This window comes from Jaculus jaculus, chromosome 15 (assembly GCF_020740685.1).
Source record: "Jaculus jaculus isolate mJacJac1 chromosome 15, mJacJac1.mat.Y.cur, whole genome shotgun sequence".
NCBI lineage: Eukaryota > Metazoa > Chordata > Mammalia > Rodentia > Dipodidae > Jaculus > Jaculus jaculus.
This window is the reverse complement of record NC_059116.1, coordinates 48,711,304-48,726,990: the sequence shown is the minus strand read 5'-3', so window position 1 is coordinate 48,726,990 and position 15,687 is coordinate 48,711,304. Positions and strand designations below refer to the sequence as shown.

The following is a 15,687-nucleotide window of genomic DNA, read 5'->3' as shown; positions in this document are numbered from 1 at the left end:
CCTTTGCAAGGAAGTACCTTTAACCTCTCAGGCATCTCTCCAGCCCCATATACCTCTTTTGAGACAGGGTTTATCATTGGCCTGGAGGCCAGCCATTAGCTAGACTGGTTGGCCAGCAAGCCCCAGACATTCTTCTGTCTCGGCCTCCCCAGCACTAGGATTACAGGCACGCATCACCACACTGGGCATTTTACATGCGTTCTGGAAATTAAACTCAGATCTTTGTGCTTATAGAGTAAATATTTTACTGACTGGACTATCTCCCCAGTCCTCAACTGTATAAATGTTAACTGCTAGACCATTTTATGAAATGTTCAGTAAGCCTATGGACTTTTGTATTAGTTAATTTTCTCATAAAAAATTCATGTGATAAAATTCATGGCTTAAGGAAACTTCAGGAAGAAAAAATTGATTTTGGCTCACTGTTTAGGGGGTGAGGAAGGCATGGTGCAGGCAGTTTCAGCAGGCAGGAGTGTGTGAGTGAGACTCCCAACATCCTCACATTTCAGCAAAACAGAAATGAGAAGTTGACCAGAAGAGGGTCTGGGTTATAATTCTTTTTTTTTCTTTTCAATTTTTTTTTTATTAAGAACTTCCATGATTATAAAAAATATCCCATGGTAATGCCCTCTCTCCCCCAATTTTCCCCTTTGAAATTCCATTCTCCATCATATCCCTCCCCCTCTCAATCAGTCTCTCTTTTATTTTGATGTCATGATCTTTTCCTCCTAGTATGATGGTCTTGTGTAGGTAGTGTCAGGCACTGTGAGGTCATGGATACTGAGGCCATTTGTTGTCTGGGGGAAGCACGTTGTAAGGAGTGCTACCCTTCCTTTGGCTCTTACATTCTTTCCACCACCTCTTCCACAATAGACCCTGAGCCTTGGAAGGTGTGATAGAGATATTGCAGTGCGGAGCACTCCTGTCACTTCTTTCCAGCCTTCTGAGTCATCCCAAGGCCACTGTCATCTGAAAAGAGAAGATTCTCTACCAAAAATGAGAGTAGCATTAATATAAGGGTATTAACATTAAGAGAAGTGCTTACTGGGCAGTTTGGTAAGCATAGTATATACATTTAGCCAGATAGCAACAGACATTACACCCCTAGGGCTTGTGACTGCCCCTGTTTTAAGTTTTAAGTATCAGGGATGTATTCCCTCCCATGAAGGGGGCCTCTAGTCCAATTAGAAGGGAATTGGTTTCCACCATGACAGACATGCCAATATTACACCTGTTGGCTCATTTGGCTTGGCTAGCCAAATACAAGGCTTGCAGTGTCTACTGTTGAGTATCTTCACTAGTGATTTCTCTCTCTTCCATTGAACAGCATGCAGAATGGCTTCTTCCAGCTTTCTGTCAGTTGGTCTACATGGAGGAGGTAATCAGTTCAGTTCCAGCAGGATTTCTCAGTGGTCTTGCAGCCCAAGTATGTGGAGTCTTCAGCAATAGGGTCTTACCATCTATTCCTGGTGGGAAACCAAGGGCCTTGGCAATGGCCTATAATGTTTTGGGAGCATCAGGGACCTCCCTGGTGAACAACTCACTGGAAGGTATCCTATCCCTGGCACTGAAAATTTTCTAGCAACAATCTATGGCTTCTGAGTATTGCCATTTTCACAGTATTGATTCTTCTGATCCAGGAACAAGGGATTTCTTTCCATTTCCTAGTGTCTTCTGCAATTTCTTGCTTGAGCATTTTAAAGTTTTCATTGTAGAGATCCTTCACTTCCTCGGTTAAGTTTATTCCAAGGTTCTTTCTTCCCATCTTTCTTTCTTTCTTTCTTTCTTTCTTTCTTTCTTTCTTTCTTTCTTTCTTTCTTTCTTTCTTTCTTTCTTTCTTTCTATGAAATTGTGAATGGGAGTGCTTCTCTGATTTCATTCTCCGTGTGTTTATTGGCATATAGGAAAGCTACTGATTTCTGTGTATTTATTTTGTATCCTGCTACATGGCTATAGGTATTTATCAGTTCTAACAGTTTGCTGGTAGGGTCTTTAGGGTTCTTTATGCATAGAATCATGTCACCTGCAAATAATGATAACTTGATCTCTTCCTTTCCCATTTGTATCTCTTTTATGTGTGTTTCTTGCATTATTGCTATGACTAAGACTTCTAGTACTATATTAAATAAAAGCAGGGACAGTAGACACCCTTGTCTTGTTCCTGATTTTAGTGGAATAGCTTCCAGTTTTTCCCCATTTAGTAATATGTTGGCTGTAGGCTTGTCATAAATAGCCTTTATTATATTGAGATATGTTCCTTCAATTCCCAGTCTCTGTAGGAATTTTATCATGAAGGGATGTTGGATTTTTTTCAAATGCTAATGAGACAATCATGTGATTTTTGTCCTTCAGTCCATTTATATAATGTATTACATTCATTGATTTGTGTATGTTGACCATCCCTGCATCTCAAGGATAAAGCCTACTTGGTTGGGGTGAATGATCTTTCTGATATATTCTTGTATTCTGTTTGCCAATATTTTGTTGAGAATTTTTGCATCTATGTTCATGAGGGAGATTGGTCTGTAACTTTTTCCTTCTTTCTTTCTTTCCTTCCTTCCTTCTTTCCTCTTTCTTTCTCTCTTTCTTTCTTTCTTTCTTTCTTTCTTTCTTTCTTTCTTTCTTTCTTTCTTTCTTTCTTTCTTTCTTTCTTTCTTTCTTCTTTTTCTTTCTTTCATCTTTGCCTGGTTTTGGTATCAGGGTGATGCTGGCTTTGTAGAAGGAGTTTGGTAGGAGTCCTTCTTTTTCTATTTTATGGAAAAGCTTAAGAAGCAATGGTGTTAGTTCTTCTCTGAAGGTCTGGTAAAATTCACCAGTGAATCCATCTGGGCCTGGGCTTTCTTTTAGTCCGCAGATTTTTGATAACTGCTTGGATCTCCATGCTTGTTATAGATCTATTTAAATTATTAATCTCATCTTAATTTAATTTAGGTGGTCATATAAATCAAGGAAATCATCTACTTCTTTCAGATTTTCATACTTAGTGGAGTATATGTTTTTATACTATATCCCTATTATTTTTTTGAATTTATCTGGTATAGTTGTGATGTTGCCTTTTTCATGTATAATTTTATTAATATGTGTCTCTTCTCTCTTTCTTTTGGTCAGATTTGATAAGGGTTTATCAATCTTGTTTATCCTTTCAAAGAACCAACTCTTTGTTTCATTGATTCTTTGGGTTGCTTTTTTTGGTTTCTATTTCAGTAATTTCTGCCCTAATTTTTATTATTTCTTCCCATCTACTGATTTTCTGTTTGCCTTGTTCTTCTTTTTCCAAGGCTTTAAGGTGAAGCATTAGGTCATTTATTTGAGATCTTTCTCATTTCTTAATACTGGCACTTAAAGCTATAAATTTCCCCCTAGGACTGCCTTCATTGTGTCCCAAAGGTTTTGTTATGTTGTGTTCTTATTACCATTTGACTATATGAAGCTTTTGATTTCCTTTTTGATTTCTTCATTGACCTGTTCTTCATTTAGTAGTGCATTATTTAGTTTCCATGATTTTGTGTATGCTCTATAGCCTTTCTTGCTATTGATTTGTAGTTTAATTCCATTATGGTCAGATAGAATGTAAGGAATTATTTCAATTTTCCTGTATTTGTTAGGATTTGCTTTGTTTCCTAATATATGGTCTATTTTAGAGAATGATCCATGTGCTGCTGTAAAGAATGTATATTCTGCAGCATTTGGATGAAAGGTACTGTATATATCTGTTAGGTCCATTTCTTCTATGACTTCATTTAATCCAGATGCCTTTCTGTTTATTTTTTCCCAGGATGACCTGTCAATTGATGAGAGTGGGGTGTTGAAGTCACTTACTACCACTGTGTTTGCTGTTATCTGTGACCTTAGTTCTAGTGGTGTTTGATGAAGTTGGGAGCCCCCATGTTAGGCACATATATGTTTAGGGTTGTAATGTCCTCCTGTTGGTTTGTCTTTAAGTAATATAAAGTGACCTTCTTTATCTTTCCTAACTAATGTTGGGCTGAAGTCTACTTTGTCAGATATTAGGGTAGCAACCCCTGCTTGTTTTCTAGGCCCATTTGCTTAAAATGCCATTTTCCAACCTTTCACCCTAAGATAGTGCACATCCTTTGTAGAAAGGTGAGTTTCTTGGAGGCAACAAATTGAAGGTCCTTGCTCTTTAATCCAGACTGCAAACTTATGTTTTTTGGTTGGGGCCGTTGATATTAGGACATATTATTGAATGGTGTGTATTTGTTTTTGCCGTTTTTTTTTTTTTTTTTTTTTTTTGTAGTTCTTCTGGTTTTACCTTTGCTCTCTTGTGTTAACTGGTTTTGAGTATTTTTTTTTTTGTTTTTTCCAGTTTCCTTATATGTGTGCTTTTCTTTCTCTTCAGCATGGAGGATTCTTTCAAGTACTTTCTGTAGAGCTGGTTTTGTCTTCAAACATTCCTTTAGCCTGCTTTTGTTGTAGAATGTCCTTATTTCTCTGTCTATTTGAATGGATAGCTTTGCAGGATAAAGTAACCTTGGTTGAGAGTTATTATCTTTCAGAACTTGGAATATATCACTCCAAGCCCTTCTGACTTTTAAAGTTTGTGTTGAGGGGCTGGAGAGATGGCTTAGCGATTAAGCGCTCGCCTATGAAGCCTATGGACCCTGGTTCAAGGCTCGGTTCCCCAGGTCCCACGTTAGCCAGATGCACAAGGGGGCGCACGTGTCTGGAGTTTGTTTGCAGAGGCTGGAAGCCCTGGCGCGCCCATTCTCTCTCTCTCCCTCTATCTGTCTTTCTCTCTGTGTCTGTTGCTCTCAAATAAATAAATAAAAAATGAACAAAAAAATATTAAAAAAAAAAGTTTGTGTTGAGTAATCTGCTGTGACCCTGAAGGGCTTGCTTTTGTATGTAACTTGATTTTTCTCTCTAACTGTTTTCAAGATTTTTTCTTTGGTTTGTATATTTGGTAGTTTAATTATAATATGGTGAGGAGAGGTTCTTTCCAGGTTTTGTCTGATTGGTGTTCTAAAGGATTCCTGTACCTGCATTGGCACCTCTTTCCCAATTTGGAGTGGTTTATTTCTATGATTTTGTTGAAAATTCCTAGTATGCCTTTGGAGTGAAATTCTTCTCTTTCTACTATGCCCTGAATTCTTATGTTTTATCTTTTCATAGTGTTCTGAATATCTTGAAATTCCTATTCATACTTTCCTATTAGTTTGTTTTTCTCTTCGTTGGACTGTATTAGACCTGCCACCTGGTCATCTAGTTTATATATTCTGTCCTCTTCTTCATCCATTCTACTGGTGAGATTTTCTATAGAGTTTTTTTTTTTTAATTTCATTAACTGTGTTCTTCATTGCTAGTAATTATGACTGTTTTTTCTTTATTATTTCTATTTCCTTATCTATGTCTTGCATTGACCTCTTTATTTCATTAAATTGGTTTCTTCTTCTTTGATTCCTTTGATTTTCTCTTTCATTCCATTGAATTCCTCTTTGACTTCTTTGAGCATATTTCTAATCATTCTTTTGAAATCTTTCTCAGGCATTTCCTCTAACTCATTCTCACTGGAAGTCATTTCTGATACATTAATACTTTTTGGTAGATTTATATTGTCTTGATTTTTGGTGTTTCTTGTGTTATAATTTATGTTTTTGCACCTTGGATGAATTTAATGCTTTGATTTTCTAGCTAGCTGCAGTATTATTAGATGTATCAATTAATCTGATGTTATACATCTTCAGGGTATGAGCTTAAGGTGCTCAGTGTGGCTCTCAAGACTCTCAGAATATCTACAAAAGTGGCCCTAGGTGTTGTGTTTGCCTGGTATGAGAGAGTATTCAAGTAGGCTGAGTGGAACAAAATATAGGCAGATTCTAAAATTTAACTATACAATGTACACATTCAATGAAAAATAGCACAAAGTATTTATGCAAGAGTAGAAAGCTGGGCGTGGTGGCACACGCCTTTAATCCCAGCACTCGGGAGGCAGAGGTAGGAGGATTTCCATGAGTTCGAGGCCACCCTGAGACTCCATAGTGAATTCCAGGTCAGCAGTGAGACCCTACCCCAAAAAACCAAAAAAAAAAAAATATATATATATATATATATATATAGTAGGTATTATGACAACCAGATCCTCCAACAAAGTCACTGTCCCTTAGGGTGTGTGTTGCCCTACACTGTTAATCCTGTCAACTAGGAGGTTAAGATTTCTGGTCTGTTGAAGATTTCAAGTCAGCTTGTGACCAAGTGAGACCCTTCCCTAATGTACAACAGAAGAAGAAACAAAGCCACTATAAATCAAGAAGCAACAAAAACAAGCTCAAAATCTAGCTTATTTAAGAATGGCAAATCTGACCATCCATCAGATTTAACATATAATTTATCCTGATATGGAAGGTGCAATTATCACTTCCTGTTCAGGCCTATATACCAGGCTTATTTGACAGGTACTGACCTGGTGTAATCCGTTAGTTACCTTTTGGGATGATTTTGGTCTCAGTTACGCTGTGCTCCTGTTTGGGTCCCTTTTTAGTGCGCTGTGGGTTCAAGTAGGCTGGCTGGGCCAGTGGATTGCTGCTCTGGTTGCTGGCGCTGGGTGCTGTGAGCTCCCTTCACCTGGTCCCTTGTGCTTGTTGGTACTTGTGCTGGCGGTGGGGTTGGGGAGGCTGTGGATGTTGGTTCTAGTTCTCCAGGTGGTCCGTATGATCCTCTACCTCGTGATCTACTCCTCCGTTGTTTGCTGTAGTTCTCTCTTCATGTTTCTTGAGTTTTTGAAGAGCTCTGTTGTGAGTGGAAAATCTCCACATGACTTTTCCTGTGGCTCAAGCCAAGCCTTGTCATTGTGGCCCCGCAGACCTGGTGCCACTGCTGGAGCCACTTCTGCCGGCCTGTGTGGGCTCTGGATCTCTCCTACTTCTCTGCTGCTGTTGGTAATTTCTTATACAACTCACTTTTTAGTAGAAGAGTGTATTTTGCTGGTTTTTTTTTTTCCTCCCCTAGGCTGCTTTGGCATGGTTCTATGCTGCCATATCAACTGGAAATCCTGGGTTATAATTCTTGAGGCCCACCTCCTAGTAACCCATTTCCTCCAGCTAGAACCCACCTCTCTCAAATGTTCCACAGTCTTCCAAAGCAGCTCCACCAGTCCCCACACCAGGACCAAGTGTTCAGATACATGAGTCTGTGGGGGATATCTTTACATTCAAAACATAACCACCATGCATTCTTTAGAGCTAATGTCTAGAATGGGCATCATTTTGTTGCTAGGGGAGAGAAGTCCATCACTGTTGGAGATCTTTGTTTCAAGCAATAAAAGTGAGGCCAGACATTTCTAATACTGGTTTCATGTTCTGTTTAATCCTTAGGTAGAAAAGATGGCCAGTTTGTACAACATCCAGCTGAGGACCGGCTGCTTCTGTAACACAGGGGCCTGCCAGAGGCACCTGGGGCTCAGCAATGAGATGGTCAAGAAGCATCTGCAGGTGGGTACAGGACCCTGAGTCTAGCCAGAAAGGCCTCACGGTAGTGAGGGGTCAGATACACTGTGGTCATGTGGCTGGTGGGGGGTTAGTTTTGTGGCTTGTTTTGCCAGGCTCCTTCTGTGGATGGGGAGGGGGAAGAGGCATGACAACAGAAAAGACTCAAGTTTTTATCCCTATGGATGTATCTTCTCATTCCTGTGTGTACTTTATAAGGGCAGAGAGGGCCATTCGGGAGGTAGTGCTGCATACTCTTGCCTGTTCAGCCTCCTTGAGTACACCCCTCACTGCAGTCATCCTCCCCGAGGACGGGAGTGGAGCGTGATTCTTCCGTGGTTCCAAGGAGTCTGTCTTCTAAAACCCACCATCTTCTCTTGGGGTGGAGTGTTTTCACTCTGAGAACCTACAGCCTGTTTTGAACTATTTCATAAAAATAGTTTGGGGGTGGCTGGATAGATGGATTAGTGGTTAAGATGCTTGCCTGCAAAGCCAAAGGACCCAGGTTCAATTCCCTAGGTCCCATGTAAGCCAGATGCACAAGGTGGCACATGTGTGTGGAGCTTCTTTGCAGAAGCTAAAGGGTCTGGTGTGCCTGTTTTGTCTCTCTGCCTGTCTCTCTCTCTCTCTCAAATAAATAATTAAAAATAAACAGTTTTCGGGCTGGAGAGATGGCTTAGCGCTTGCCTGTGAAGCCTAAGGACCCCGGTTTGAGGCTCGGTTCCCCAGGTCCCACGTTAGCCAGATGCACAAGGGGGCGCACGCGTCTGGAGTTCGTTTGCAGAGGCTGGAAGCCCTGGCGCGCCCATTCTCTCTCTCTTCCTCTATCTGTCTTTCTCTCTGTGTCTGTCACTCTCAAATAAATACATAAATAAATTAATTTAAAAAAAATTTAAAAAAAAATAAATAAACAGTTTGAGGGGTGTATTGACTTTCCTCATTCCTGTGACAAAGTACCTGGTGTGAACAACTCAGGAGAAACTCTTAAAAAATTTTTTTTTATTAACAACTTCCATAATTATAGATAATAAGCCACGGTGAAACTCTTTGTTTTTACTAATGGTTTCAGAGGGTTCAGACCATGGTCACATTGATATAGACTTTTTGGGGGTGTCAGGATGTGTCTCCTTAATTTATGAAACCCCAAGTTTGGGTTATATTTTACCTTTTACAAAGAATTGTTAAAGACAGACTTAAGAAGTATAAATTATGAATTATTAAGTTTATTTAGGGAGAAATCACAATTTGTGGGGTTTATTTAAGGGAGATTGGGATCTAGGAAGGAAAGCTAGAACAGAGTCATAAATATGTGGGAAGTAAGAAACATGCTGTCATGTGGAAACACTGCATAGTTTATAAGGTTCATTTAAGAGAAACTATGTTGTTGGGGGGAAATTGGAGTAGAGCAGCAAGCATATGGAGGGAGCTAATCTGAGGCTTTCAAGAAAAGACTGAGGTAGGGCCATAGCACTTGGAAGACAGAACTTAGGAGTGTATGTAGAGAGACTTACAGGGACACATGACATCTGCCATGTGCTTTCTTGTGGAGGGTAGTTAAGGGGGCTTATGCTCAAGGAAAAATAACAGGGAAAATATCAAAGCAGAGACCAAGAAATCCAGAGGAGAAATGAGTAATGAAGAGAGTTACACTGCTACCCTGTTTGAAGAAATTATATATCCACATGGTAAATCTGGGATGTAAGAGAAATATACATGTGGTAGATTAGGAGATCAGAGGAACATCGTGCATGTAATAATGAAAGTGAGAAGTCACCCCAAACTATAAAACAGAAGCAGAGGCAATCAGAAGAGTTCCCCCAGACCCAGGAAGCAGTTTTATGCCCTCTGTGTCACCCACTCAGCCAAGCTGGGAGAGGGGGAAGCTAGACTCACTTTTGTCCATCTGGCCCAGCAAAGAGAGGAAGAGCTGAGCAGAGCCAGAAAGACAAAATGGAACTGACTGGGATGGGGTGGAGCCAGCAATGGGAAGAACACAGTAGCCTTTATAGGCAAGGGGAACACCCCAGAGCCAGCCACCTGAGCCAGCCCATTTGGGTCCTCTTTCTAGGTAGCGTTAGACTGTGGGCAGCAGAGGGCGCTGTAGATCAGTCTAGATCAGACACAAACTCCATTTCTGCCAAGAGTTCCATTCTTGGGTCAGGATGAGGTGCCATGTGGGATGGCATCCCCTGGTTCTCTCTGGGCCTCAATCTCTAACTGAAACTGCCTCAAAGGAACTATTAGCTTTCTTCTACCCTCCTTCAACATGACCCCAGCACTTGGGCAAGAACCTCATAGTAGTAGAAGTATAATGGTGGGAGAGAGCATTTCACATCATGGCTGACTAGGAACTAGAGAAAAGGAGCATGACAAGTAAGGGCTAGGGATAATGTAAGTCCAAGAACCTGACCTCACTGATCTACTTCCTCTAGTTGGGTCTCACCGCCCAAAGTTTCCACAACCTCACAAAACAATGCTGCCACCTGGGGACCAAGTATTCAAAACATGAGCCTATAGAGGACATTTCAGATTTAAACAGTAACAAGTGGCAGAGAGACTTTAAGTAGTTTCTTTTTTTCTTTTTCTTTTTCTTTCTTTCCTTTTTTTTTTTTTTTTTTTTTTTTTTTTTTTGAGGTAGGGTCTCACTCTAGCCCAGGCTGACCTGGAATTCACTATGTAGTCTCAGGGTGGCCTTGAACTCATGGCAGACCTCCTACCTCTGCCTCCCGAGTGCTGGGATTAAAGGTGTGCTCCACTACGTCTGACTCAGAGTAGTTTCCAAGTTGGGTTTCTTTTGATTGCACTGAATAATATTGCATGTACTAGATCCCAATTAACCATGAACTGGATTTTAAAGAGAGATAGAATGACAGAGTAAAAGGTAGAAGAGACTGAAAAGGGGAGGAAGAAAGAGAGAATGAGAGATGAGCAAGGCCAAAATAAACACAGTTCTAGATAAAGTACTTGACTGTGCTGGAAGGCATGTCTCATCTCCTTGGGTGACTATTAAGGACCTGGTACTAAAGGGCTTTCTTGTGCAGCCTAATGTACCAGACAGCCAGGCTTAGAGAGTGCTCCTCCTGCCTTTTCCTCATCCTGGCAGGGGCACCCAGGCTGACCTGGGCCTGATGGTGGTTGTGGACTGCTTATTCCTAAGATCAGAACCTCTGTCTTTCTCTCCTTCAAGGGCAACTATTGTTGATGCAGCTTCCCTTTGGTACTGAGAGATGAGGGTGTCCAGCATCTCTGCATTTCCATCCTTCAAAGACAGTTATTGTGAACATAGCCTCCCTTCAGTGCTGAGAGAGGAGGATGGGGATGGCCTGTATCTCTGCCTCTCTCCCTTCAAGAGCAGCTATTGCAGATACAGCCTCCCTTAGGTGCTGAGAGAAAGGTGGGGGTTGCCAGCAGGTTTTTGTCATGTCTCAGCCTTGGATTACCTGCTCTTTCTGAATTTTTGATTTGTCCCTTGACCTCTCTGGGTGAACACTTTCCATTAAGCATTTCTGTTAAATTCTTTCATGGCCTTTGAAATTGGCACTAACTCCAATTCACAGCTTAGTAATATAAGACCCAGAAAGTGGGTCCCTGGTTATAAAGAACTGAATGGTGTCACAAATATCTATCACATTAGTGCTATAATTCTGTTTCCCTGAGCTGACTTTAAAATTAACAAAATTTGTTTTACGAAACTGTTTTCAGTTTACCCATGAGATGTGAGTCCCTCTGGCTGACTTGTCTTCCTTAATTCTAGGCTGGCCATGTCTGTGGAGATGATGTCGACCTCATAGATGGGCAGCCTACTGGTTCTGTGAGGATTTCATTTGGATACATGTCTACTCTAGAGGATGCTCAGGCCTTTCTCAGGTTCATCAAAGCCACCTGCCTTCGCTTACCAGGTGGCCAGCCTGTCCCTCAAGCCTGTGACAATGAGGCTGGAGACGAGTCAGCAGAGGGCACGGCCCATAATACACCTGCTGTCGCTGGTGTATGTGAGCTCTCACCTCAGAAGGGAGCAGGCCCAGATCCTGGGGTTTGCAATGGCTCCCACCTTGCTGCAAGTACTGTGGGCTTGCATCTACCTCTGAGTGTAGCCACCAACACCCAGTCAACAGCTTCAGAGAAAGCTGCAGGCATCCTGCGTGGGAACTTTGGGCCCCATGTTGTTACCAACCTTTACCTCTATCCCATCAAATCCTGTGCTGCATTTGAGGTGAGTAAGGGTTATTCCCAGAGCAAAAAGGTTCTTCCTGTTTTGCTTTCTCTACAGCTTTCTTCCTTTTCTTCCTTTCTTTCTTCCTTTCTTCCCTCCTTCAATTCTTTTCTTCCTTCTTTTATTCTTTCCTTTCTTTCTTTCTATTTCTCTCTTTTTAAAAATATATTTATTTATTTATTATTGGCAACTTCCATAATTATATACAATAAACCATGGTAGTTCCCTCCCTCCCACTTTCCCCTTTGCAAATGTACTCTCTATCTCATATCCCTTCCCCTTCCAATCAGTCTCTCTTTAATTTTGATGTCATCATCTTTTCCTCCTATTATGTTGGTCTTGTGTAGGTAGTGTCAAGCACTGTGAGGTCATGGATATCTAGGCCATTTTGTGTCTGGAAGAGTGCATTATGAGGAGTCCAACCCTTCTTTTGGCTGTTACATTCTTTCTGCTACCTCTTTGGAAATGGAATCTGAAATGGAAGGGATGATAGAGATGGAGATGTTTCAGTGCTGAGTACTCCTCTGTCACTTCTTCTCAGCACTGTGGTACTTTTTGGATCATCCCAGAGGTCACCACCATCTGAAGAGAAGCTTCTCTAACCAAAAGTGAGAGCAGCACTAATATATGAGTATGAACATTTAGAGAAGTGTTTACCAAGCAGTTTGGTAAGCATAATCTACATTTATCCAGACACCAGCAGGTGTTACACCCCTAGGGCTCATGACTTTCCCTGTCATAGGTTTTCAGTATCAGGCATGTATTCCCTCCCATGGAGTGGGCCTCCATTACAATTAGAGAGTGGTTGGCTTCCTCATAACAGACATGCCATTATTGCACCCATGGTCTCATTTGGCCTGGCTGGCCAGACTTAAGGCTTGCAGTGTCCACTGTTGTTTATCTCCACTGATGATTTCTCTGTCTCCCATGAAGCTGCATGCAGCTTGGCTTTTTCCAGCTTTCTGTCAGCTGGTCTACATGGAGGAGGTTATCAGCTCAGCACCAGCAGGATTTCTCAGTGATTTTACAGCACAAGTATATGGAGTCTTTAGCAATAGGGTCTTACCATCTATTCCTGGTGGGAAACCAAGAGCCTTAGCAATGGCCTGTAATGTTTTGGGGGGCATCAGGTACCTCCCTGATGAACAATTTACTGGAAGGTATCCCATCCCTGGCACTGAAAAGCTTCCAGTAATAATCGATGGCTTCTGGGTATGTCATTGTCCAAAAAAGTAGGTTTCCAGGTCTGGAGGGATGGCTTAGTGGTTAAGGCATTTACCTGCAAAGCCAAAAGACCCAGATTTGATTTCCCAGGACCCACGTTGTCCAGATGCACAAGGTGGCACATGTCTGGGGTTCATTGCAGAGGCTGGAGGCCCTGGCATGGCCACTCTCTCTCTCTGTCAAATAAATAAGTAAAAAATAAAAAATATTTTTAAAAAGTAGGTTTCTATATGATTTATTCATACCCTCATAGATGTTGATTAGCCCTTCCCCCACCCTTCCTTTACTCATTCTCTTCCCTGACCTCACTTAGATCTTTCCACCCCCATTAAGCTGTTCTTCTTCTACTTACATATGTACAATATCATCTCCTTAAGCGCCCCCTCCTCCTTCTCTTATATCCCTTTTATAGCTTACTGGCCTCTGCTATTGAGTTTTATTCCAAGTCACATAAAAGTCTAAATATTTGTAGGTAGGATCCACATATGAGAGAGAACATGTGGTGTTTGGCTTTCTGGACCTGGGTTACTTCACTAAATGTAATCCTTTGCAGATATATCCACTTCCTGCGAATTTCATTTTTCTTTCCCACTGAATAGAACTCCATTGTGTAAATGTACCTCATGTTCACTATCCACTCATCAGTACAGGGACATCTAGGCTGGTTCTATTTCCTAGCTATTGTGAATAGAGCGGCAATAAACATGGATGTGCAAGTATCTCTAAGGTAGTGTGACGAGTCCTTACTTTATCTATTTTTTACAAATGATTTATTTGTTCAATTTGAGAGAGAGTGAGTGGTTACTGTAGGGCCTCCAGCCACTACAGACGAACTCCAAATGCGTACTCCACCTTGAGCATCTGGCTTTGCATCAGTACTGGGGAATTGAACCTCGGTCCCTTGGCATTGCAGGCCAGCACCTTAAACACTAAGCCACCTCTCTTTTTGAAAAGCAGTATATAGCATTTTATTTATTCTATTAGTATCATTGTTATTATTATTTTGGTTATTTGAGGTAGGATTTCACTCTAGGCCAGGGTGACTTGGAATTCACTATATAGTCTCAGGGTGGCCTTGAATTCATGGCAATCCTCCTACCTCTGCCACCCAAGTGCTGGGATTAAAGGTGTGCGTCACCACACCTGGTTCAGTATATAGCATTTTAATGTGTATGTGTGCATGCACATGCATGTGTGTGTACATGTGCATGTGTGTATATGCCTGGGGAGGCTAAGGAACAATCTCAGGTATCTTCCTCAGGAATGCCATCTACCTTTTTCTTCCTTTCTTTCTGTCCCTCGCTCTTTTATTTCCTTCTTCTCCTTCTTCCTTCCTACCTCTCTTTTGAAGGCAGTGCATAGCACTTTGTGTGTGTGTGTGTCTATGAGTGTTCATGTGATGCATGTGCATGAGTGTGCTTGCCTGTGGAGGTCATAGGACAATCTTGGATGTCATTCTCAGTAACAGTGTATTCCTCATTTGAGATAGAATGCCATTGGTCTAAAGGTCACCAATCATGCTCAACTGACTGGTCAGTCAGCCCCAGGGATCCTCCTGTCTCCATCTCCCAGTGCTGGGATTACAGGTATATGTCACCACATCTGGCATTTTCACATGGGTTCTGAGGATTGAACTCAGGTGCTTATGCTTACAGAGCAAGCACTTTATTTGCCAAGGTATCTCCTTAGCCTTATAGAACTTTTAAAATAACCTCTGTCAAGTTACATACATGAGCAAAATGTCTTTTTAAAATATTTTTATTTATTTATTTATTTAAGAGAAAAAGAATGGGTGTGCCAGGGCCTCTAGCCACTGAAAATAAACTCCAGACACATGTGCCACCTTGTGTATCTGGCTTATGTGGGTTTTAGGGAATTGAACCTGGGTCCTTAAGTTCTGCAGGCAAGTGCCTTAACCACTATGCCATCTCTCTAACCCCATGTCTTTTGATTATAATCCCATCCTTCTTTGGTCCACCCTTTTCTATTCCCTCCTACTGAACCCCTTCTTTCTAACTAATCCCTATTCTATTTTGTTGTGCTTTTCCCCCTGTCCAACATACATGATGGAATATTGATGGGTCCAATATCGTACAGGTCTTACATGTAGCACTTAAAAATGTTTTATTTTTACTTACTTACTTGAGAGAGAGAGAGAGAGAGAGAGAGAGAGAGAGAGAGAGAGAGAGAGAGAGAGAGAATGGGCACATCAGGGCCTCTAACCACTGCAAACAAATTCCAGACACATACACCACCTTGTGAATCTGGCTTATGTGGGTACTGGGGAATCAAACCTGGGTCCTTAGCCTTCACAGTCAAGTGCCTTAAATGTTAAACCATCTCTCCTGCCCCCAGCGCTTTTTTTGATAAAGTGGGGAAAAAAAAGATGTAACAAGTAAAGCATGTAAAATGTCAAAACCAGAGCATCATGGTATGTGTTGCAGTTACTTTCTTATTGCTTGGAAAAGCACTTGGTTAAAAGCTGCTGAGGGGAGGAAAGGATTTATTTTGGCTTACAGTCTTGAGGGGAAGCTTCATGAAGGCAGTGGAAAGCCTGGCATGAGCAGAGACTGGACATCACCTCTGCCATAGCAAGTGGAAAGCAGCATCAGCAGAGTGAGCCAATCTCTGCACCCCAAAGCCTACCCCCCAACAACACACCTCCTCCAGCAAGACTCTACTTCCCAAATTGCCATCAGCTGGAGACCAAACATTCAAAACACATGAGTTTATGCACAGCACCTGATTCAAACCACCATATTCCAACCCTGGCCCCATAAACTGATGATGATCTGTGATGTAAAATGC

The 15,687-nt window shown here is 41.5% G+C and overlaps 1 protein-coding gene across 1 annotated transcript in view; it reads left to right on the top strand.

The window, feature by feature from the left end:
• Mocos (molybdenum cofactor sulfurase) overlaps nt 1-15,687 on the top strand; it is a 110,960-nt gene that overhangs the window by 46,714 nt on the left and 48,559 nt on the right. Inside the window, exons 7-8 of the mRNA XM_004666800.2 lie at nt 7,332-7,448; nt 11,197-11,655. Of these exons, the coding sequence (XP_004666857.2) occupies nt 7,332-7,448; nt 11,197-11,655 (576 nt within the window). The remainder of the gene's footprint in view (nt 1-7,331; nt 7,449-11,196; nt 11,656-15,687) is intronic.